This window comes from Montipora foliosa, chromosome 1 (assembly GCF_036669935.1).
Source record: "Montipora foliosa isolate CH-2021 chromosome 1, ASM3666993v2, whole genome shotgun sequence".
Taxonomy (NCBI): domain Eukaryota; kingdom Metazoa; phylum Cnidaria; class Anthozoa; order Scleractinia; family Acroporidae; genus Montipora; species Montipora foliosa.
The window spans coordinates 36,865,776-36,890,775 of record NC_090869.1 but is presented as its reverse complement, the minus strand read 5'-3'; the positions used below and the strand labels follow the sequence as shown (position 1 = coordinate 36,890,775).

Genomic DNA, 25,000 nt, shown 5'->3' with positions numbered 1-25,000 from the left:
AGAGCAAACTTCCACGGTACTCCCCAAATCTAGAAAAATGTTCTAACTTCTTGCCTACATCTTAATCGTAACAACTTTTTGTTTTGCAAACAAACAAGAAAACCTTGAATATATAGGGCCACGAAAAACACCCCTGGCGATTTCCAGTAGTCATGAATTACCTTGGCAAGAATTAACAACATAACATGATTCACAGAAAATTTTCATATGAAGTTGTGAAACAGACGTAGTGACAACTGAAAATAAACTGAATACCACCCATGGAGGAGGAAAACCCACTAACGGTTAGTGAACAGACACCAGAAAGTGTGGAAAAAAATTGAAACAGTCCTAAATACTTGACTGCTGAAAACTCAACTTCGAAAAGCACTTTACCTTTAGTATGGTGACAACACCCTGAACGATACATGCTTCACACCAATAAAAATACAAAACGGTCGTTCGGTATTGTATAGGCACGGAGTTTATGATTGCATATCATGATAGCTTTGCATAACAGTGAGAAATTCATTGGTTCGTGGCTATATAGACCTGTGGGAAGTGTGCCATGAATAAAACTTGATCACAGCTATCTTTGTCATCCCCGCAGTCATTTTTCTTCCCTTTTGGCCAAATATATCCAAACCTGTGCTTTTAATGTAACCTCGAAGTTCCCAGGCACCAGGAAAACCATTCGAAGCTCTTACATTTTTGACTAAATTAGGAGTTCAGTTTTAAAAAATAAATCAACAAAGCTGCTAAAAAGTTCACCTATTTCATTGTTGTGATCATGACAAAAGTTTTGGTCAATGCTTTACCGCGTGGCATGCGTCACACGTGTCTCGAGCTCACGCCTCCACTACGCTTCACGCACGCATCCTTGCAGAGGCTGTTGTTTTTGATGCTATAAAACGGCTTTATCCAGACCTCGCATTTCATAATCTGTCTTCGGATGGTGTAGATGCGTGTTTGCGTAAATAGTTTCTTCGAAGATGAAGAGTCCCGTCGCTCTATGTTTAACTCTAATTATTTATTTATCGCCGATTGCAGGTAACATGTCTCTTCTACATAATTTTTGTAAGGTATCACGTCCCACGTTATTCTCCAGTTTAAAAAATACGCCGTAGTTTCCTTTTGAGGATTTCAACGGTGAAACTTGCATCTGTTTTTCTAGGTAAACTGCACAATGGTGAGGCATTCATCACGTTCACTGCAGATGACGATTTAATATGCAAACGTTTTGACTTCGACCCGAGTTCTGAAGCTACGGACGATGTTCACGTTCAATTGCGATTGAAACTACTGGCTTACAACGTAGCGGTATCATGGATAGAGGCAGTCTCCAAAAATGGGTAAATTCGACTCGAAATTATACAAAACACTTTACGGAACTAGTGTCCGTAAAGTGTCGTCAAATGAATCAGTGCAGGTCTCTTGTTCTTGCTTATCTTGCATGTTGGTAAATGAAAACAAAATTAAACGATCACTTGAAATTAAATAAGTAAAATTTCGCTTTAACGTCAACTCGAATTAGATTTCGCAACCTCAATACTCAAATCAGTAATTAATTGAATTATTTCTGGAGCGTACATTGTGTCATGGATAATTTTCACTGCTGGATGTTTCATTTCCAGCTTCACTGGATGTGTCACCGTCTCCGGCCCAATAGAATCAGATCAGCCCCTTACAATCTATATGACGTGGATAGCCTTTGAACCAGCTGATGTTAACAGCGTTGGTATTGCAAGAGTTGATAATATTCCCTTCTGGACAACGGGTTCAAAATGCATTGATGTTCGTACTGGAGCCGCGGTAAGAAGTTTGCCAATGAAGCCCACGTTTATGTAGATGATGCATGCCATTTCGTTTTAATTGAGCACAGTCTGCATACAATGAACTGCCTGTCACCAGAAAAATGAGACATTTACTTGCATGCAGTGCAGTCAAGATTACAGATCAGTAAAATTAGGGGCCAAGCGTGACTAGAGTGACTCTCATTGGTTAAAGATTACGCGAGATATCTCCCACAGGGAATGACTGCTTTGCTCATTAACTTGTCAGGGCGGAGCAAAGAAACAAAGACCTTCCAACTGCAAAAAGTCCCTTCCTTGGTTCCCCAAAGTGCTAATCTTAACTTCCTCGCGCGGCTTAACATAAGCGATATATGGCAAGTATAAGGACTATCCCTTTCCAGTTGAAAATGCACTAAATCCGGTAATTTTTAGTATGAAGTTCATTTTTACGACTGATTTTTGCAAAATGTTAACTGCCTTCCGAATTTTCAGGGACGGCGAATGGTAGATGTGGTTTACCTGAGTCAGAAGCCGTTTAATTTTTTAATTTGGTCAACAGGAACCGTTATCCCTTTTTAGTTTGAAAATTGCCCGTGTGTGGGCAACTTTAGGCCAACAACGAAATACTTTTTAATCTCTTGTTCATCTATGTTAAGTAATGAATCGAGTTGGTAGCTGACCTGGTCAAAGTTGGTCTATTCTTCTCAAATTAGCCGGGCAACCGGTTATAAATAATCATGTTTCGGCATTCTGCACGATGTTGGACCCCAAAAAAGAGTTGTCACCAAATACTTGAAGCATATCTTAAAGACGTCTGATTATAGCTAGCCAAAATGATTCGTAGAATCGAGTTGCTCTCAATATGTTGTAAATTCAGTGTCGCAGTGCTGGTGTGATAATTTACAGAGTAACAATTTTCAGATTTCCTCAACTTCATATGCATTGTCTCCTAGTTCTCTTTTGCGCCTCGGCTCGTATTCCTGACAGTGATTCATACTGATCCTCTCAAAAACGTCCATGATGCGAGCAGCGTTTGGGCTGAGGAAGTCACTAGCTCGGAATTCAAAGTTTGTCTACGAGAATTGAAGAACTTTGACGGCATTCACGAAAACATTCGAGTGGTATGTAGCGAACAAATTTAATCTTGGAAACTCTTGTCTGCATTTCAGGTTTAATATTTAATTAAAGAACAGATATGCACACATTCCACTCCTAAATAAATAGGTAAGATCTCTCGTTTCCACAAATGTAAAAGCAACAAGCTGGATAAAGGTATTTAATGTTTAATGTTTTGCGAGAGATCGCTGTTTACTATGTTGCATTGTTTTTGAGTTCGTTTTCTAATTGACCCAAAACATTTTTGTTTGCATATGACGACAATCAAATTCAAGCCACTCCTTCAACTTGAAGGAGCCCCTCAACCCCCAAATCCTCAACTTTCTCAAATTACCGACTGAAACCAAAGAATACCAACTCACTATTTTCTGCTTATTTAAGTAAAAGCATGCTGTGAACAGTTCATCGAAACAAACGCAGAGGAAAACTTCTTGACGAACTCTTTCGTATTTCTTTCAGAACGTTTTAGCAATGTCAGCCATACCTTCTTCCTGGCCAATTCCTACAGGAGAAGAAATTAACTTTCCCAACATCAATATTCCTCGAGAAGCTACAGGCTACAGCTTTTGTAAGGTAATCTGGAGATGTACCCTACAGTCACACTTGAGATGTAACACAACGCTCTCAAAGGAGCAAACCCAGGTTCTAAATCATGCGTTCTTCTCTTTTCAGCAAATTACCTTTCCAAAACCGTTTTATAGTGCACCTAAGATTGTCACCACAGCTGAACATGACAAAAACACCATTGAACCAGACAACAATGCAATTTCCGAATGGACCAGGGTACGTCAACACAACACAATGATATTTAAAATAACTTTTTCTTGTCAAAAATGAAACAACAAATTATTGTCGGAAAATGATTTGTCGACAATGAGCTTCAATGCAAATTGTTAATCTATTCCTGCAGTCGGGCATATTCAAAACATTTCCTTTAATCTCTTTTGTATTACACATTAATGATTCCTTTCTCGCGCATTTTTTTTCAAGTCGGTTACCAAGACAAAGTTAGAAGTCTGTCTAAAGGACATCCAACGTTACGACGCCAGCCATGATCCCATAACTGTCAACTATATGGCTATAGGAAGTGAGTAAAGCTCGCAAACTGTACACCTAAAAACTAAAAGTATCTACATACAAACAAGCTGATGAATTCATCATATTGAATTCCTCTGTCTTCTTTCCAGATATTGACCCCTGCTATCAGGTTGACTGTGGACCCTATAGATACTGCACCGTAAATGAAGCCGACATGACACACTCGTGCATTTGCAACGACTGCACTCCTGATTCTAGCACAAACAGTTACAATCAACAGGTGTGTGACAGCGACGGAGTCACTCATAACACCAGATGTGACCTGGACAGAGAGATTTGTCTTGGAAACACCAATGCCACCTGGGTACACGACGGCCCTTGTGCACGTGAGTAGAAACTGTACTACCTCGCTTCATTTTGTGCCAAACTCGTACCAGCGTCAAAAACGACCCTTACACCGTATATTCCACAGTTCTATAAACTATACTGGAATTGCGAATGCCAAATGTCCCTTCTTTTTCCCCTTCTCCAGATTTTTATCCACAAATACTCCGTTAAGACATTGAACGATTTCAAAAGTTCATTTCTGGGTTTCCTTTGTTCCTCAGCTTTTGTTCTTGAAAGAGGACGTGTGGCTCTTCGTCTAAACACTACCGACGTGCTGTGCAAAAAAGTTGATTTTAACCCAGCAAGTTTTCAGAGTAATGAAGGAAAAATCAACGTACAAACATCCATCAACTACTTCAATAGCACTGGAAGCTTCGTCCACGATGCAGCAGTAACCTGGGTCGAAAGTGTCACTCACCTAAACTTCAAACTTTGCGCGCTCAAAGCGGGACGAGCGGAGCGTTTAACACCCGATGGTGGTCTTACTTTCGTGGATTATGTCGCTATCCAAGAATCACCAGCCGGAGCAATTGCAGGACATCTTCAAATGCCAATGAAGTGGTGGGATGGCACCACGTGCAAGACACTCGATTTCCAACAGGTCAGATGACTTACATCAAACATCAAACCTATCTTTGTGTTGACCATAATTTAGCTCAAAACATTCAAGAGAAAAAGAAATGAAACAAATTTGATTTCTCCCTCTAAAATACTGATGCATCGGAAAAGTACATATTCAGTAATGGTTCCGTTTAGAAATCGGCAACAGTTTTGAATCAGATTTGCCCCGACATTTGAGACTAGAACCCCGGTGATGACTCGGAGAAATACCTAAACACGTTTCATTCATTCATTCATCAAACCATTTCTTCAAACGATAGGGTCTGTTTACCAAAACGCCGTTTGTTTTCCTGACCGCTGAACATTCCGTACTCGGACAAAAACATGATGCTGCTACCGTTTGGGTGGAAAACGTTAACTCCGAAGGATTTGATGCCTGCTTACGAGAAATGCAGAACTTTGATGGACTCCATGAAAATATCACTGTGGTAAGTTAAAGGGAGGAGGATCATTTTTCGTAAAATAAATTGCTCCACTTTCATCCGCACAAACCGTCCAATCACACCTGGCAAACGAAGAATCAGTTAGCATCTTGTGGGATAGTGTAATGGCAGACAATCAAGTAGCCGCTTGTATCCTGCTAATGAAATTTCAATTTGTAGTGAATGCAAAAATTAGAACTAGATTTACAAAGGTGCAGCATTCACCTCCTGTTGTAGACATTAAAAAACGTTAACCCCGTGGTTAACAAATATTTCCTTCAAACGTAGAAAGAATGAGAAAATGAGGTAGATTACACAAAAGAGTTTGTTTCAAGGAAAAAGTCAATCTCTTCACAGAACTGGATTGCCTACCAAACACTACAGAACGCGGCCAAAATCGGGACTAATCAGCAAATTGTGGATTTTCCTAATGATGAACCGCCCAAGGACGATTACCATAACGCCTTCTGTCAGGTGAGGAATTGCCTTAAAATTAACACCAACCTCTCTACCAACACACAACACCCAGAAAAAAAATTAGCCTGTGCATAAAACTGTGTTCATCAAAGTACCATAATTACAGCTTTCTCACAACCTGAAAGTGAAACGAGTTGCTTTACGAAAACCGTTAAGGAGCCCATAACCCTTCAACTTGTTTTTTTTTTCGGAATTTTTAAATACTGAATCCCGATTTTTTTTTTTTGAGGGCTTAAATTTAGTGAAATTTAATTTTTTGCGCGCTATAAATCACACTGGGAAAATGATTGTCTCGTGGGCTCATTAGGAACGAGCCAATGAGAATTGTCCGATATTTGACCCTTTTAGCTGTGACCAGAAACCCATAAGGGTTGAAACGTGCAACGGCCCTTTGTGTGCTGGGAAACAAGCTTCTGAATATTCGATTTGCTAAGTACCATATTTCGAACAACAAGAGCGAGGGGTTTCCAAATATGGTACTTCGCACTGAAACATTCAACCTATCAGTTCGCACTGAATATTCGGAAGCTGTGAACGCGCGTCACACGTTTCAACCCTTATGGGTTTCTGCTGTGACTTAAAAGGGCTAGGTCACGCAATTAAGACAATTTCAGCACTGATCGAATGATCATAGAGATAACTAAAATATCAAAATAACTCTTCAAAACTATAGAAGAACTCTAACAACACAGGGAAGCCAAGAAGGGACATGGATGGACAAAACTGGAGAGGGATTGAGTTTGGGTAAATTTGAAACTGAAACGTCGGCCCACCTTTTTTCAAATTATATCAGTCTATATCAAAATGTCATTTACACAGCTGGAAAATCATTCTCAGTTGTTATGTGGCGGTGATTTTGCAAATGAAAGACTCTTGCTCTGCCAATATGACGTTTAGAGCTCATAATGAACAAAATTAAACAAAATTACTTAAAATAGCGTGACCAAGCCCCTTTAAGTAAAGAACATTCCAACATTTGGAGCTTACACGATGTCCTTTTCTTACGTCACGCTCGATATATGGACACATTTGGCCGAATAGGGGACTAATGCGAACGATAGTCAAGACTGCCTTCACTTTTAGCGCTCGTAAAAAAAAAAAAATAAAAAAAAATCAGGGTTCAACATTGAAAAAAAAATCCGAAAATGTTCTTGAAAGATATGAAAATCTATCGAAAATACAGATTGAAGGGTTAGGGGCACTTTAAATAACTAAACCATAAACTTATATTTCCAGAAATGCACGATATTATAAACACGACGGTGTTTGATAAGAGAAACTACAGCTACATAGGGCTGCACACGTCAATTTTCTATCAAGGCAATAAAATCTGACGATCGACATACATGAACACCCTTCAGAGGCCACTCACTGTTCTATTTAAATGTTGCGCTACGCGCATGTACTGTATAGCCTGTTCCAGGCTCTCAGATAGTCGAGAAAACAAAAAGAACTGCGTGTGAAAAGCGAGTGGGGGCTTGGGCCTCGCCTCGACCCAAGCCCCCACTCACTTTTCACACGCAGTTCTTTTCGTTTTCTCGACTATCTGAGAGCCTGTAACAGGCTAGTACTGTAAAGCATACAAGACTTGATTATTCAATTCTATCCAGACTTTATTCTTACCAATATATACGTTCAGTAAAAAAACTGCGAACAATTTTAAACGGGCCTTTTTCAAGTATACAATTTTATTTAGTATACAGTTCTTTGCCCGCGAAAGTACTATGCAGAAACAGGGTACTCATAGCAACTTATTAATTCCAGGATGAACAATTGCCAAGCGTCTATAGCGCAGTGCCTACTGTCATTGTCTCAGCGGGTCACATGTCCCGAGGTTTCTCAGATCGTTTGATTCCAGAGTTCAACAGCATTGCTTCTTGGGTTGAGGTAATTTACTTCCACTTCCAACTCAAAACAATAAGTCCTAGAATCCAGACAATGAATTTCCTCGATTGAATTAGATATGTTCTGGGATTTCTTCCATCGATTTCCTACACAAGTTTCCTAAACAAAGGTTGTTACACTTTCGGAAGAGTGTTTTTGTACGCAGATTCGTGACACATATTTCAGCTAACATTTCCGTAAAAGGTCACTGGTAAAATCATCAGAGCTATCAATTTCGGAAAGATTTTATTTTGCGCACTTCAGCTTTTCAGCTACCGAATCCAAACAAAAAATTTTCCTTTAGCTGATTAAAAAATACTCGTGGAAATGGTCGATTAATAGAACTCGGAGATGTCCCCCTCAGGTTAGCTGCATTTCAGAGGATGCCCTTCTTTATAGACTTGCTCTTTGAACTTCATAATGAAATGATTCAGCCGAGATGTTTTTTCATTTCCCAGTCTGTCAACACCACTTACTACCGATTGTGTGTCAAAGAGATTCACAAACCAAACGGATACGATCCTGTCAAAGTTACTTCACTGATAATTGGTGAGTTATATAGAGATTACGTCATGGAAAATGCTTTGTACGATTTTTAGTCAAGAGTTGAGTAGTATCAGAGAACGAACTAGTGAGTTTTCGGATTCGAAACAACGAGTAAATAAAAATCGTACAAAGCATTTTCCATGCTGGATTGTGTTTCATGGGTACTGAGGTTGTTTCGTGGTATTGTTTGATAGACAAATTAAATTTATTTCGCACAAAGAGAATGGGGCGATAAAAGCAATAAACAATGGTTTAAAATCGCCTAACCGACAATTTATTTAACGAAATTTACAATACTTCCAGATAGTCCAAATTGAAGAGTGTTTTTAGTTCGTCGCTTGTCAAAGCTACCGGCGCTTCAGGGTTTATTTTCCTTTCCTTGCTTCTTTAGTTGTTTTTGTTTGGACTAAAGAGCCTCTCTGGTTTTCTCAAATACCAGGTCGTTTGTTATGCTTGCGGAATAGCCCTTTTTCTTCAGTTGTCGTTCAAAGGTAGCCACTAACTTTCGAAGGAAAGTCGGCTCGTATTCACTGCCATCTGTGGTGCGGACGGAGATGATAAATTGGTTGATCTATTCAGTATTCATTCAGCTCAACCGGTGCAATAACCTCCATTTTCCTGTCTTCGACCTTCGTTTTCAAAAGTCGTTCAAGCAATCATACATTTCGTTCAGTTTTTTGAGCGGCATTTCTGTTTTCTTGTTCTAAAATAAATTCCTCAACTAAGCAAACAAGCGCGCAAACCTTCCCCTCTCCATTTTTCAAAGCGGGCGGTTTTTGTGCAACGACTGTCAGATGACGTTCCATTCAATACGTTCATTCATCACTAGTGAAATTTCGTCGCTCGCGTTGCTGATTGGGCAAACGATATTTCTTCACAGTAAAGTTGTGGTTCGTGATCCTGATTGGCTGCATCTAGAATCAGTACCAATTTTATTTACTGTGATTTTCGTGGATAGATCACAGTGCCTATGAAATACACTCGTACTTAATACTACACATCTCCTAATTTTGCAACCATTTACGTTTTTCGATTAAGTTAAGAGGCTATAGTTTTGAGATGAAACTGACAAATACAAGTCTTCACCAAAGTTACTCAGGTTCGCTCTCATTTCAACATGAAGCACTGCAATAGTTCTTTCAAAGAGACAGCCTCTTTCAAATTTTTATCCTGCTTGGACGATCAACTTACAATGAAACAGATTAATCTTGGTATTTTTAATAAAAACGAACGACACTCAAATACTTCATCAACTAAATTTGTTACTATTTCATCCCTCAACAGGTTCCTGAGGATTAGAACACGGACTCCAGACATACAGCTTCTTAATGAAGACAAGCTTTTAGACTTAAAAGCAACTACGTACACTGAATTACATTCGTGTAAACGCTTTTAAAAAATATATAAAACGCAATTTAATGAACTGTGACGTCTGTTTTCTATCCTTACTGCGATTTTGTGTAAGAAGTTAGATTTTGTCTATGCAAACATCTCGATGATTTCTGGCTTTGTCGCCCTTTTCACCAGAATCCATTGTTCTATGCAGGAGCTTCGCTTTCAACAGAACTTAAGCCTATTAAAGTGGGGCCCCATTAGTGGGGCCTTAGTATCCCGTCTCCCGTAAATTCCTGTGGTTTGCATCCCTATATTTCCACTTAATTCTGAAGATGTCATTGTGCACCGGAAGGTGAGGGGTTTTCTCCAACACGTTCTCTGGGGAGACCGATATTGGTAGAAAAATTGTCAAATACAAACGCATTTTCGAGTATCGTCACGGCGTATTATTCGTCACGTACGTATCATTTAAAAAAAAATGATAATACTCGGTATCTCGGAACCTCTTTTAGATATCCTGTACATTTTTTTTTTTAACCTAAATACCGTTTCCCGATAACCCCTTTACTAGGGCCTAAGTACATAATCGTTTTCCTTTTATAGTTTCTTACTATTTCTGATGGTGCTACTGGCTACATCTAGCTGCGATAAACAAAATGACGCAATACGCTTACGTTTCTTTTGTCCTGCTGTTTTGTAGACTGTTATCTCGATCTACTCTGCGGCACATACATAAAATATGGGAATCGAATTTTAGGTTTAGTCGACCGTCCGTTGTTACGCCTAACAACTTCATCTCCTTGGGAACAGGTTTAGGTTTTTCAGCGAATTGTAGGGGTAATAATGAGCAGTGTTTGCCGAGGTACAAAGCATGTTATTTATCTTGGTCGCCTTATCATTCTCTTTCGTTGAAACCACCACGTTTTTTTTTTCTCTATCCAATTTTAGGTTTATACCGTCTTTTACAGCGCAGGATTCATCGACAGATGATTTCCTTTCTGTAGTTGTATAAGCACAGTTACGCTCTTGTTATTATGCTTTGATAGAAAAATTCTTCTGCGACAATACGCAAGAGTGTTTCTCCTTTTCCGTAGCATGTTGAAGCTTGCACGCACGTCTTAATAGTGGCCGTTTTTACAAAGCAATAAAAATCTGAGTTTCATGCTTAACGCGAAGGACGAGCTTTTCATTAATTTTGAAAAACAACACATTTTCGAATGTACATTGGCTTGAAAACCCATGAAAGGCCAAGTAAATGTCTTCAAAACCGTTCTTAACAACACCAGTCCCCAGTTGTTCAAAAGGTTGGATAACGCTATCCACTGTATAGCGCAATTGGTTTTGCTGGTGTTTATCCACTAGATAGTGATTTATGCGGTGGATAGCGCTATCCATCGTTTGAACAACTGAGGCCAGTTTTGCAAACTGCCACCAAACCACCGATAACACATCGAACTGAAAGCAAAAAAAAAAAGTACATGGAAGTGGTTCTTGACGGCCACAGCATAAGACGACGTTTTGAGACAACAACCACGCCTATACAGCGGGTTATAGTGTCATTTAAATACAGCAGGTAATGAGGGAACCGTTTGCTAAGAAAATATAGTAAGATAACAACTTAAATGGCTGTATAACACCTGGAATACAAGCCGGTACTTTAGGTTTCAGAGCTTATGCGTCAGGCAAGCAGACAAATTTAACGGATTATTCTGATTTATGCATTATGGTCTGGCTTAGTTACTGATGGCCCACAACCTATCATTGGTCGCAGGAGTTGACTGCATGATCGACTCCAAAACGAAATTAAAAAACAATAACTCCGGAGGCCGCCTGTCGTTCTTCGAACTGGTGAAAGAAGTTTCCTTCTTCTAAAAACGTAATTTAGAAAATTTTCAACCCACAACTGTAAAAATGTATCTTGGTAATAAAGACAACGTTAATGTAACAACACACGAAATTATCTGGCTTTGTCCTTCAAGATGAGAAAGGTTCATTCATTAAACATTCGTTATTTGTCTTTCAAGAAAGTCCTTGTCTAATTGGAAAAAGAAATGTTTAAGGATTTGGGCGAATGGGCGTGTCTAGCGTGTCTATAGCTAATGCGTTAACATGCACATATATTGAGGATCGCACTCTACTAACTCGTGCACATGTAACCGTAGGAAGAAGATACAGGGCTAGCGAATTGGTCAAAAGAGCTTTCTCAAACACGGGCTAAGAGAGACCAAAGGATGAAAAGAGTTGATCAGCTGAATCACTGCGATCTTAGGGGCGACTTTGCATGGAAGAAGGGAAAGGATTGCTTTGATGAATCTCAAGAAAACAAGCCAAAACGAAAGAAGAATTCCTCTCCTTTTTCCTACATCGAAGTAATTTCATACGCAATTCTTAGTGCTCCGCAAAAACAAGCTACGTTAACAGATATCTACACTTTTATCCAAGCCAAGTTTCCAGAGTTTACTGCGAATAGAGCACGTTGGAAAAACACAGTTCGCCACAATCTGTCTCTCAAGGAATGCTTTCAGCGTGTGATAAGTAAGGCAAAGTGTTATTGGTATATTCATCCCAGTTTTTTAGCAGAGTTTTGTCGAGGCGATTTTTCCAGACGCAAATTGACTCAGGACCCGTGTTTGGAGTTTGGTAGTTCCATCAGTCTACATGCAAATCATTTCATTTTACCTTACGCTTGTACTGCTTGTCCCATCTGCGAACCGAGCCTGTTTTTACTGCCCAACGGATCGCCACATTATCAGGGGCCAGTTATACCTCTCTCCCATTGGCAACAACCTTATTTTCTGTGGAATCGATAAATAACTGAACTCAAGCAACTCATTCTAAATCTCTCGCTTTCCAGAACATAAGACCTGTAATAATTTTGATTTCTTGTCTTATGAATATAACGTAGCTGTAGAAATCTTGAAAAAATATAAGGACGTCTAAATATAAAACGTCAAGGGATTAAGGTTAATCCAATTTAAATCTCAGAGTTTTTCGAAATCTTATCTTAGTACGTTGAGACCAAAGAGAAAGGGTGGCTATTACTAAGGTCGCCAAAAAACCTTGTAAAAAGTAGCAACGTATATTTTTCGGATCTCCTTGGTATGTCTCTAACATACGTGGTCGGATGTTTCGATAAATTGACCTAAATTGTACTTTCCTGGAGTCAGTTTTTCGCCCAAATGATATATAACTCTACATTTGACTGATCCATCGATATTTCCACGAATCTCTATCGACCTATACAGGTAATGGGCCCTTTGCAGAAGAGTGATCAATGTTACAAGAACCGCCATACTGGAACGGAAATTGCCCATTGACATGGCTAAACCAAAAACAATTTAGATTAACTTGCTTTGTTTTAGATTTCCCAGTGCGCAGTTTGAGTTCCTGTGTGGCGGTTTTTGTACCATATGATCACTATCATGCAAAGGATACATGGATGCAGATACCATACTTATTCATCGAATTAAGTATTTGTTTGCAATGCATCAGGATATTATTCAATGCCTTGATCATTGATGTGCTTAGCAATTTGGCCAATGCGAAATCTAACGTCATCAATGGCTTACCAACCCGCGTGCATGCTTTCAAAACCATTGAACAACATGTCTTGACGTTTTCCCTTCAGCGTTTCAGTCAAGGAAAGCGAAAGTTAGTGAAGGTAAAAGAGAGGCTGCCTTGTTCCCCTCAGGTAATCAAACTAAACTTTTATTGCCTAAACTTTACCTTTACGAAAACAATAAAAATAAGAGATCGGACACACAACTCCGCCAAAAGTACGAACTATACTAAAAGTGAACCGAGGCACACGAACAATCAAAATAACCTTTAATAGATGCATTTCAGTTATAATGTTGACTACTCGGGCAGAAAGATTCCAGTTGCTCCTAAAATTCTGTTTGCAAGCTTAGATGCCCCCCACCAAGCGAGAGATAGACAACGACATTAGTGGAGCTGGTGATACCTTTCCATGCTTGAATGTCTTTTGTCTTCACTGAATAGCGCCAGCTGAGTCTACACGTGCGGATACCTTTTTCTTCTCCTACAAGCTTGATAAAATCAAATCTAAAAAGGTCTCCTTTTAAGGCTTTTGAGTCTGTTTTTTGTTCTCCTTCTTCTAAATGCTTCAATCGTGAAAAATACTAGTTGAGACACTCACCGAAAATAAACATTTCACTTAAAGGAGTGAATTCTCTAATTTTGCCCTCTGATTTTTTCTTTTCTTATGTGGTCAAACATGACGCGACAGTCAGTATAAGTGGGAACAAACAGCTCAAAGGTTTGTCAGTAAATCTAAAAAGAAAACTCTTTTTCTTCAAATTGGATTATTTTGTTAATTTTGGAAGTCGCTGGGAGGAGGCGGGTCGTACGCATGTGACCGAATTAACTTTGTCAAATCTTTCTAAAGAAAAACTTGATTGAAATAACTGGGCAGAAGTTAAACTCTTAAAACAGGTCACACGCGATGTATATTGCCACTGCCAACAACCTGCAAAAAGCCTTTCATTTTTGTTTTTTGTTTTTGCCTTTTTCTCAAAAAATTTGCAGAAAACTGTTACTATTCATTTATGTTCCCAGGTACACTGGAAAATTTGGACCATTTACAGACTTATAAAATGTCTGTAAATAATAAATTTACAAACTTTAACACTTAACCCCATAAATATAAAATCTCTGTAAATTTATTTTACAGATATTTTACAGAGTTTTGTTGAGTAAAGCTCTATAAAATGTCTGTAAAATGTTTATAAATTATTGGAGCTACAACAAGAGGAAATACTTGAAATTTACAGACTTAATAAAATCTTGCAAAAATGTCTATAAATCGAAAATTTACAAAGATTTTATGCCGTTTGGTCATGTCTCATAAAATGTCTGTAAATTGCGCTCTATCATCATGCGTGTCCTGTCTAAGTTACCAAATGGTTTTGGATCTGTATGCCCTGTTCACGATGATTTTGAGTGTCGAATATTTATTACCTAATTAAATTATGTGGGAAACTGTTGAATTAGCCCTGCATGTTGCACTGAGTTCGGTTTATCAAAAGTTCGCCAGTTGCAACCTATAAAATGCCTATCGGTATGTGTTTTAATAGTTCGACTTGGATCAAGTCTTAGGCCCTGTTGATATGGAGAAAAGTTGTCCTCGGAAGATGGTCACTCTCCCAGCCGGGTCTTTAGCTAGCGTTTATGTGAGAAAGGAACTAACCTTTTTCCCTGAGTCAAGAGCTGCCCGGCTCAGTTTCGATCGTCAGGAGACTGGGAAGAAAGCACTCGTGCATTCTCTCATCATCTTGCCTCGACCAAGTTGACTCCACTGAGCGAGCCAAAGTGTTTACATGGAATAAAATTGGCCTGGCTAGGAGGGCGACCTTACCGTTGACAAAGGGTGACCCGGCTAGGTGGGTTTCCCTTCTAGCCGAGCCATTTTTTCCCCTCATGTAAACAGTTTACTTAAACCGCATTGTATAGGGAAATGTAGGAAAAGTTGGCTGGTCCAGGGTAACTCCGGTAAGCGAGTGACCCTTCTTCCCGGGACAATTTTTCTCCATATAAACGGGTACTTAGGGCCTCACAAGATTAGACCGTTTTAATTGTTTACAACAATTGCAAAGGCCATAAAATCTATGTAAACTGACACAACCCGGCCATAAAATAGTTTTTTTGTGTAAATTTCATGTAAATTGCTGGGATGAATCATGCAAATAACATGTAAATCAAGGCCTTTGTGATATAGGAGTCCCAGCACAGAATGAGATTGAGAAAGTAATGTAGGCTAGTAAGCAGACTTTACCATGCTCCTTGAAAAAAGAAAAAAAAATAGCATTGGTGTTTAGCTGCCTAAATTAATCGTGCGGGTTTTAGTCAATTAACGTGGGTGCTTTCATAGCCCGTAGCTGCAGGTGAGAATTACTTCTTGTGAAGTAATGATCGAAAATCCGGCAGCCATATTTGTTATTCTAAATGATTAGTATCCAGTCTCTTGAGAAAAACAGAAAAGGAAATCTCAAAAGGAACACACTTTCCCCCGTTCCATATTTTGATTGAGGAAATTTGCTCTGCACCTTTAAAGCAGAAAATTCTCCCCGGTTTTTCCACCCAAAATGAAAGCGCCCCACGAATCGCACTGGGCTCGCAACGGGTTGTGATTGGATGTTGGCACAAAGAGAAGGATTGTGGACATTTCACAATAATTACATGATGTAACAACTTTGTCCACCATTATGAATTGCCCTGCCGCAAAGACTCTGGGAACGAGATCGGTTTGAATTATCGGTTTGTTTTTCGCGCGGGCGATCGATCCATGTCCTCTTCCTCTCTTTTTCCCTTGTTGGACGACCAAAATTGGATCTTTGCGATTCCTTAACATTTTGTGCGGGTGAAATGGCACGCATTCCACCAAATAAACCCAGTAAACATCGACGGAATCCGGAAGAAAGGGCAACGACAATTCAGGTCAGATAATCAGCATTCGCCACAAAGATACGCCAGTGACATGATTCAACCTCAGACAGTCTCCGAAAGGGTTAATCGGTGAAGACTTCATGGCAAAAATAGAGACCTTCTTCAAAACGTAAAGAGAGTTCTACGAACGTTTGGAACAAAGGGTGGCCTGGCCGAACAGCTACATTTAGCGAATGGGCGGGAAGATTCAAAAGATCCGAAAAGCAAAAGACTGCCGGAGGAGTTTTCGGTAAGTCGTCATCTTACTTACAAACCTGATTTAAGTTTAAATGGCTTAAAATTTTAAAGTTTTGTTCCCTTGTTCCCGGCCCAATTTACTTTCAAACTTGTACCTAGCTTTTTGCTCCCTAAAATTGTTTATGTCGCCTTGTACCTAAGACATTTTGTCATTTTTCCTCTGTTCCTCAGTTCAAAATAGCCATCTTCCCTCGTTTCCCAAAACGCCAAGGAGGGCCTCAGCACAGTCATTACTTTTGCAGACCTACTCCCTTAGTAATTTCACTTTATATTGTATTAAGGCCATTTAAGGCAATAACAATAATAACGAATAGGGAATTACATGTAATATATGGATCTCTGTATACCCAGCCCCTTATTCGCCACTTGCAGATGCCTTGTTCTTCAAACGATGCCACTACAAGAGCACAATAGTGGCCGGTTATTCTGTAGTTACTCCCTTGTCACCTGTATAACTACATGTACCTTCACTGGTTTCTCATGCACGAGGAGCCAGAGCAAGCTAAATTTTGGACTGGGTGCTTAATAGGATGACTCCTTTGACACTAGATTTCACTGAAAGGTCGGTTACACTTCAGAAGAAACCGCCTGGGAGATTATCTCGCTTTGGTCTCCCATTAATTGTCAATACCTCCGTCATTCCCACCCAAATAAAGTATCTTGATGACAAATCTTATTTCCATCAATTTGACCAAAATATAAATTATCTAATTTCTTTGATTGTCCTTGATAAGGTGGTTCTGTGGACTTGATCCCTAGGTTATTTTTCCAGATGTGCTGCAACACTATTTGCACAAATTTCAACTTCCCGACTGGGTTCTTTTGAGGCCAGAATCCCAGATGAAGGGTGGCAGACAATGATGAGAAATCTGACAAAATTAAGTGGAACAGGAGTAAGTACACGAAGCTTGTAGCTATTTTAATTGACATTCTTGTGTATTTGGGAGGTGAGCGGGAGGAGTTGGGTTTTTGAGGTCTATGCACAATCACAATCCTTTCAGGTGAAACCTGGAATTACTTCTTAGCGATCTAAGTGCACAGAAAAAGCAAGTTAAAGCATGGCCTAAAAGTTGATGCGAAAGAGTATACAAAATTAAATTTACAGCTATGCTATTAATAATTAATTGTGTAGCATAATTTTATACCTGAGGTATACAATCCTTAACTCACTGTCACACCATTTTACTTTGTAACCTCTTGGGTAGCATATACCTGAGGTATACAATTCTTAACTCACTGTGTCACCATTTCACTTTGTAACCTCTTGGGTAGCATATACCTGAGGTATACAATCTATTAACTCACTGTGTCACCAGTTCACTTTGTAACCTCTTGGGTAGCATATACCTGAGGTATACAATCCATAACTCACTGTGTCACCATTTCACTTTGTAACCTCTTGGGTAGCATATACCTGAGGTATACAATCTATTAACTCACTGTGTCACCATTTCACTTTGTAACCTCTTGGGTAGCATATACCTGAGGTATACAATCCATAACTCACTGTGTCACCATTTCACTTTGTAACCTCTTGGGTAGCATATACCTGAGGTATACAATCCATAACTCATGATCACTCTTTCACCATTTCACTCTGTAACCTCTTGGGTAGCATATACCTGAGGTATACAATCTATTAACTCACTGGGATTTTTATGTTTCCCATATTTCTTACACTGGATGTAAGTACAACAAAGAAACAACTGATCACCTGAAAAGGCTGACAAAAATCAAATTTAATTAAAGGGCACCGAATAATTGCTGACACTGTCGTTGTCATGCAGTTTATAACTATCTACATGTATACTGACTTTCATTCAATGGGTGCTTTTGGTGTTTCATATCATACCATTAATATTTCTTGCATGTGATAGTCTGTTTTTGACTTTTGTTATCAAAAGGCACAACCAGTCTCTTTTTAATCATTTTTATTTTACCCTAACGAGTTCTGTCTCTCGGGTAGTCAGTCCATTTTTTACTGTTGTTATCTGAGGGCAGAACCAATTTTGTAATAATAATTATTAAATGTACTAATGAGTTCTGTCTCTCTTGGGTAGTCAGTCCAGTTTGGACTGTTGTTATCTGAAGGCAGAACCAATTTTGTAATAATTATTATTTTGTACTAATGAGTTCTGTCTCCCTTGGGTAGTCAGTCCAGTTTTGGACTGTTGTTATCTGAAGGCAGAACCAATTTTGTAATAACTATTATTTTGTACTAATGAGTTCTGTCTCCCTTGGGTAGTCAGTCCAGTTTTGGACTGTTGTTATCTGAAGGCAGAACCAATTTTGTAATAACTATTATTTTGTACTAATGAGTTCTGTCTCCCTTGGGTAGTCAGTCCAGTTTTGGACTGTTGTTATCTGAAGGCAGAACCAATTTTGTAATAACTATTATTTTGTACTGATGAGTTCTGTCTCCCTTGGGTAGTCAGTCCAGTTTTGGACTGTTGTTATCTGAAGGCAGAACCAATGTTGTAATAATAATTATTTTGTGCTAATGAGTTCTGTCTCTCTTGGGTAGTCAGTCCAGTTTTGGACTGTTGTTATCTGAAGGCAGAACCAATGTTGTAATAATTATTATTTTGTGCTAATGAGTTCTGTCTCTCTTGGGTAGTCAGTCCAGTTTTGGACTGTTGTTATCTGAAGGCAGAACCAATTTTGTAATAACTATTATTTTGTACTAATGAGTTCTGTCTCCCTTGGGTAGTCAGTCCAGTTTTGGACTGTTGTTATCTGAAGGCAGAACCAATGTTGTAATAATAATTATTTTGTGCTAATGAGTTCTGTCTCTCTTGGGTAGTCAGTCCAGTTTGGACTGTTGTTATCTGAAGGCAGAACCAATGTTGTAATAATAATTATTTTGTGCTAATGAGTTCTGTCTCTCTTGGGTAGTCAGTCCAGTTTGGACTGTTGTTATCTGAAGGCAGAACCAATTTTGTAATAATAATTATTAAATGTACTAATGAGTTCTGTCTCTCTTGGGTAGTCAGTCCAGTTTGGACTGTTGTTATCTGAAGGCAGAACCAATTTTGTAATAATAATTATTAAATGTACTAATGAGTTCTGTCTCTCTTGGGTAGTCAGTCCAGTTTGGACTGTTGTTATCTGAAGGCAGAACCAATTTAGTACATACAAAGCATACATGTACGTAAATTGAATATAACTGAACTCAAAAAGCGAGTTATGCGTATTTGCCACAGTGTTGCAGAATCGTGCGAGCAAGAATTACTCTAAAATCCTCGTGAGAATTGCTGCACGCCACGCGAGCTACACGGGGCAAAGTCTCTGGAAAACGTTCCCTGAATGACGTTTTGTGGATTTATGCTTCTCCGTTGTGACTTAAAAGGTGTAAAAAAAAGTAACTGAATAATATTATGTCAGAAGCGGACTCTGATGCGATATCTGCGACACCTAAACTTGCGAAATGAGTTCTTGAGTTACACTTAATGATTAGCTAAGGGTGATTTCAAATCACCGTAAGCTCATTTGCATATATTTTTTTGTCAGCCGAAGCTCGTCATGGTAAGATACAAGTTTCTTGCAATAATTCCTTTAGCTCTTACATGTAGCTTCATTATTCAGTTTCACCTACACAGGAACATTGCTTATGAATGGCAAAGTGATTTGCTACAACATTCTTCGAAAATGATATTATGAAATTAGGTATATAAATAAAATTGATTGATTGACTGGTGTGACTCTTTTCCAGGGCCTTCATCTACTTCAACCACAAGATGCAGTGCTGAAGGAAATTGAGCATTGAAATTTAATTGGAGGGAATTTCCTGAGATGCAAGAAACAGACAGTGCTGATTGCAAATTGTGATGCAATTGTGATTAATAATTGATGTCTTTGTGTCAAAACTTGGGAGGGTAGAGGTTTCATTGCCATTTTGGATATACCTTGTGAACATTATTAGGTCAAACTGTTTTAGCTGGGTCTAGTAAATTTGTTCCAGACATCAGGTAATTATGGAAGAGTCAAATGCTCTCACATTGAACTGGGTGAATACAAGGGAGAAATATTCACTGCAACAATCAGTGACTTCTCTGTTCATATACTGTAAGTTTTTTGACAAAAATCAAGAAGGTTTCACTGTCCCTTGGGTCTGAGGAAATTGTCAGTCATCGTTCAGTGGCAAATACATCAAACACAAGTGATATCTTTCTAATAAACACATCTGCATGTGGCAACAATGATTTAAACATAATTAGTCGTAGCGTACTAATTTGTAGTATTTTTCATCTGAACTGGCAGGTTGCACACCTCATACCGTTGGATGTAACTTGTAAATTCAGTCTAACTATGCAGTTAATTTGTCATAGTATACTAATTTGTAGTATTTTTCATCTGAACTGGCGGGTGGCACACCTCATACAGTTGGATGTAACTTGTAAATTCGGTCTAACCATGCAGTTAAGAATTTGTCATAGTATACTAATTTGTAGTATTAATTTTTTCATCTGAACTGGCGGGTGGCGCGCCTCATACAGTTCGATGTAACTTGTAAATTCGGTCTAACCATGCAGTTAATTTGTCATAGTATACTAATTTGTAGTATTTTTCATCTGAGCTGGCGGGTGGCACACCTCATACAGTTCGATGTAACTTGTAAATTCGGTCTAACCATACAGTTCATTTGTCATAGTATACTAATTTGTAGTATTTTTCATCGGAACTGACGGGTGGCACACCTCATACAGTTCCATGTAACTTGTAAATTCTGTCTAACCATGCAGTTAATTTGTCATAGTATACTAATTTGTAGTATTTTTCTTCTGAACTGGCGGGTGGCACACCTCGTACAGTTGGATGTAACTTGTAAATTCGGTCTAACCATGCAGTTAATTTGTCATAGTATACTAATTTGTAGTATTTTTTCATCTGAACTGGCGGGTGGCACACCTCATACAGTTGGATGTAACTTGTAAATTCGGTCTAACCATACAGTTCATTTGTCATAGTATACTAATTTGTAGTATTTTTCATCTGAACTGGCGGGTGGCACACCTCATACAGTTCGATGTAACTTGTAAATTCGGTCTAACCATGCAGTTAATAATTTGTCATAGTATACTAATTTGTAGTATTTTTCATCTGAACTGGCGGGTGGCGCGCCTCATACAGTTGGATGTAACTTGTAAATTCTGTCTAACCATGCAGTTAATTTGTCATAGTATACTAATTTGTAGTATTTTTCATCTGAGCTGGCGGGTGGCACACCTCATACAGTTCGATGTAACTTGTAAATTCGGTCTAACCATACAGTTCATTTGTCATAGTATACTAATTTGTAGTATTTTTCATCGGAACTGACGGGTGGCACACCTCATACAGTTCCATGTAACTTGTAAATTCGGTCTAACCATGCAGTTAATTTGTCATAGTATACTAATTTGTAGTATTTTTCATCGGAACTGGCGGGTGGCGCACCTCATACAGTTCGATGTAACTTGTAAATTCGGTCTAACCATGCAGTTAATACTTTGTCATAGTATACTAATTTGTAGTATTTTTCATCTGAACTGGCGGGTGGCGCGCCTCATACAGTTCGATGTAACTTGTAAATTCTGTCTAACCATGCAGTTGATTTGTCATAGTATACTAATTTGTAGTATTTTTCATCTGAGCTGGCGGGTGGCACACCTCATACAGTTGGATGTAACTTGTAAATTCGGTCTAACCATACAGTTCATTTGTCATAGTATACTAATTTGTAGTATTTTTCATCGGAACTGGCGGGTGGCACACCTCATACAGTTCCATGTAACTTGTAAATTCGGTCTAACCATGCAGTTAATTTGTCATAGTATACTAATTTGTAGTATTTTTCATCGGAACTGGCGGGTGGCGCACCTCATACAGTTCGATGTAACTTGTAAATTCGGTCTAACCATGCAGTTAAGTTGTCATAGTATACTAATTTGTAGTATTTTTCTTCTGAACTGGCGGGTGGCACACCTCATACAGTTGGATGTAACTTGTAAATTCGGTCTAACCATGCAGTTAATAATTTGTTATAGTATACTAATTTGTAGTATTTTTCATCTGAACTGGCGGGTGGCGCGCCTCATACAGTTCGATGTAACTTGTAAATTCTGTCTAACCATGCAGTTAATTTGTCATAGTATACTAATTTGTAGTATTTTTCATCTGAGCTGGCGGGTGGCACACCTCATACAGTTGGATGTAACTTGTAAATTCGGTCTAACCATACAGTTCATTTGTCATAGTATACTAATTTGTAGTATTTTTCATCGGAACTGGCGGGTGGCACATCTCATACAGTTCCATGTAACTTGTAAATTCGGTCTAACCATGCAGTTAATTTGTCATAGTATACTAATTTGTAGTATTTTTCATCGGAACTGGCGGGTGGCGCACCTCATACAGTTCGATGTAACTTGTAAATTCGGTCTAACCATGCAGTTAAGTTGTCACAGTATACTAATTTGTAGTATTTTTCTTCTGAACTGGCGGGTGGCACACCTCATACAGTTGGATGTAACTTGTAAATTCGGTCTAACCATGCAGTTAATAATTTGTCATAGTATACTAATTTGTAGTATTTTTCATCTGAACTGGCGGGTGGCACGCCTCATACAGTTCGATATAACTTGTAAATTCTGTCTAACCATGCAGTTAATTTGTCATAGTATACTAATTTGTAGTATTTTTCATCTGAGCTGGCGGGTGGCACACCTCATACAGTTGGATGTAACTTGTAAATTCGGTCTAACCATACAGTTCATTTGTCATAGTATACTAATTTGTAGTATTTTTCATCGGAACTGGCGGGTGGCACACCTCATACAGTTCCATGTAACTTGTAAATTCGGTCTAACCATACAGTTAATTTGTCATAGTATACTAATTTGTAGTATTTTTCATCTGAACTGGCGGGTGGCGCACCTCATACAGTTGGATGTAACTTGTAAATTCGGTCTAACCATGCAGTTAAGTTGTCATAGTATACTAATTTGTAGTATTTTTCATCGGAACTGGCGTTTGGCGCACCTCATACAGTTCGATGTAACTTGTAAATTTGGTCTAACCATGCAGTTAATTTGTCATAGTATACTCATTTGTAGTATTTTTCATCTGAACTGGCAGGTGGCGCACCACATACAGTTCGATGTAACTTGTAAATTCGGTCTAACCATGCAGTTAATTTGTCTTAGTATACTAATTTGTAGTATTTTTAATCGGAACTGGCGGGTGGCACACCTCATACAGTTTGATGTAACTTGAAAAGTAGGTGTACCCATGCAGGTAATCCACATGGTTAATTTGTTTTAGTATGCTAGTATTACCCAACTGAACTGGCAGGTGAACTGTAAACCCGGAGGTAAGCCACACCCTGACCTTACCAGCTGAAATTTACGGAAAAAAGTTTTTTGACACAAGACAAAAGAAATCCAAAGTCTAGTCTTTAGAAGTCAAGTTTATCCACTGTTCATGAAACGTCAACTCACTATTCACTAATATTGTAACGGAAAATACTTTAATGTAATTTTAGCACTTTACTGTAATGAACATCGTTTTTACCAACTTGGACATATGATTGATCTTTTTCTGGTATTTGTTGACAGGAATTTCTCAAACACAGTTTTGCCATATATTTTTTTTCATTACAACAAGAATATGAGCGGAACGTTTGTAGCTTAGTACATGCAACTAGGCATAAAATTGGATGCAAAGACGGAAAACTGGCCACCAGAGACAGCCTTTATCAGATCTTCCCGCAGATAAGCCGCGCCCATTTCTAACAACTATATTTGTAATTGGGGTAACATAAGCCAGATTTTTATACTTATTTAATAATAATGAAATCCTTTGCATATATTTTATTCCTTATTTTGATGAATTTGTATGGGTTATCAAATAGTGATGAGTGAATTTAGGGAATAATTTCACACATGCTTTGTCCAAAATCAAATAATAAGCCTTAAGGCAAGAAAAATTATTTGATTTTGGACAAAACACAAGTGGAATTATTCCCAAGTTTCACGAGTATACATTGTACCATTTCGTCAGCTATAAATCATGGTTGACAAATCGCAATCATAGGACGTGGGTTTTTTCGAAAGTGGACACCATTTTGGCACAGTAGAAAAAGTTGCCATGGTAACTCATGTTATTAATTGAATTATTTTATTGAACTTATTGCAAGAATTTTATCGTACACTTAGATTCTATTGAAGATAATATAAACAAATGATTATTTTTAGATTTGAAATAAAAATTTATGCATTCACAAACTCTAGAACTTGTTCTTTTTTCTACGTAAAATCGACTAACCTTTCATCCATTTCACTTTTTATTAACATTTCCTGGCATACGTCAGGTTTTAAATGCTATTATTTACAGAGATATTGTAAACATTTTGCTGAGATTTTGTGCACTAAAACACCAACATTTTAAAAACTTTACCTCCAGTTTTACTGACATTTTATTGAGATTTCCTGCCTTCTGTCAGGTTTTAAATACTTAATTTACAGAGATATTGTGAACATTTTGCTGAGATTTTGTGCACTAAAACACCAACATTTTAAAAACATTTCACATACTTTTCCCCTCCAATTTTTTGAGGGTTTTTGTAGACATTTTATAGACATTTCATGCATTCTTCTCACTCACTTTTTACAGAGATAACACTGACATTTTATATGGATGGATTTACAGAGATTTTTTCTC

The 25,000-nt window shown here is 38.4% G+C and overlaps 1 protein-coding gene across 1 annotated transcript; it reads left to right on the top strand.

Moving 5' to 3' along the window:
- Positions 1-823: 823 nt before the first annotated feature.
- On the top strand, positions 824-9,686 carry LOC137997655 (uncharacterized). Its single transcript, XM_068843761.1, has 14 exons — positions 824-1,029; positions 1,154-1,331; positions 1,614-1,791; positions 2,726-2,893; positions 3,348-3,461; positions 3,561-3,671; positions 3,879-3,975; positions 4,076-4,312; positions 4,535-4,914; positions 5,195-5,362; positions 5,714-5,830; positions 7,598-7,720; positions 8,176-8,266; positions 9,548-9,686. Exons 1-14 carry the CDS (start codon positions 972-974, stop codon positions 9,553-9,555), a joined length of 2,028 nt encoding a protein of 675 aa, XP_068699862.1. The 5' UTR covers positions 824-971; the 3' UTR covers positions 9,556-9,686.
- The last annotated feature ends 15,314 nt before the right edge of the window (positions 9,687-25,000 follow it).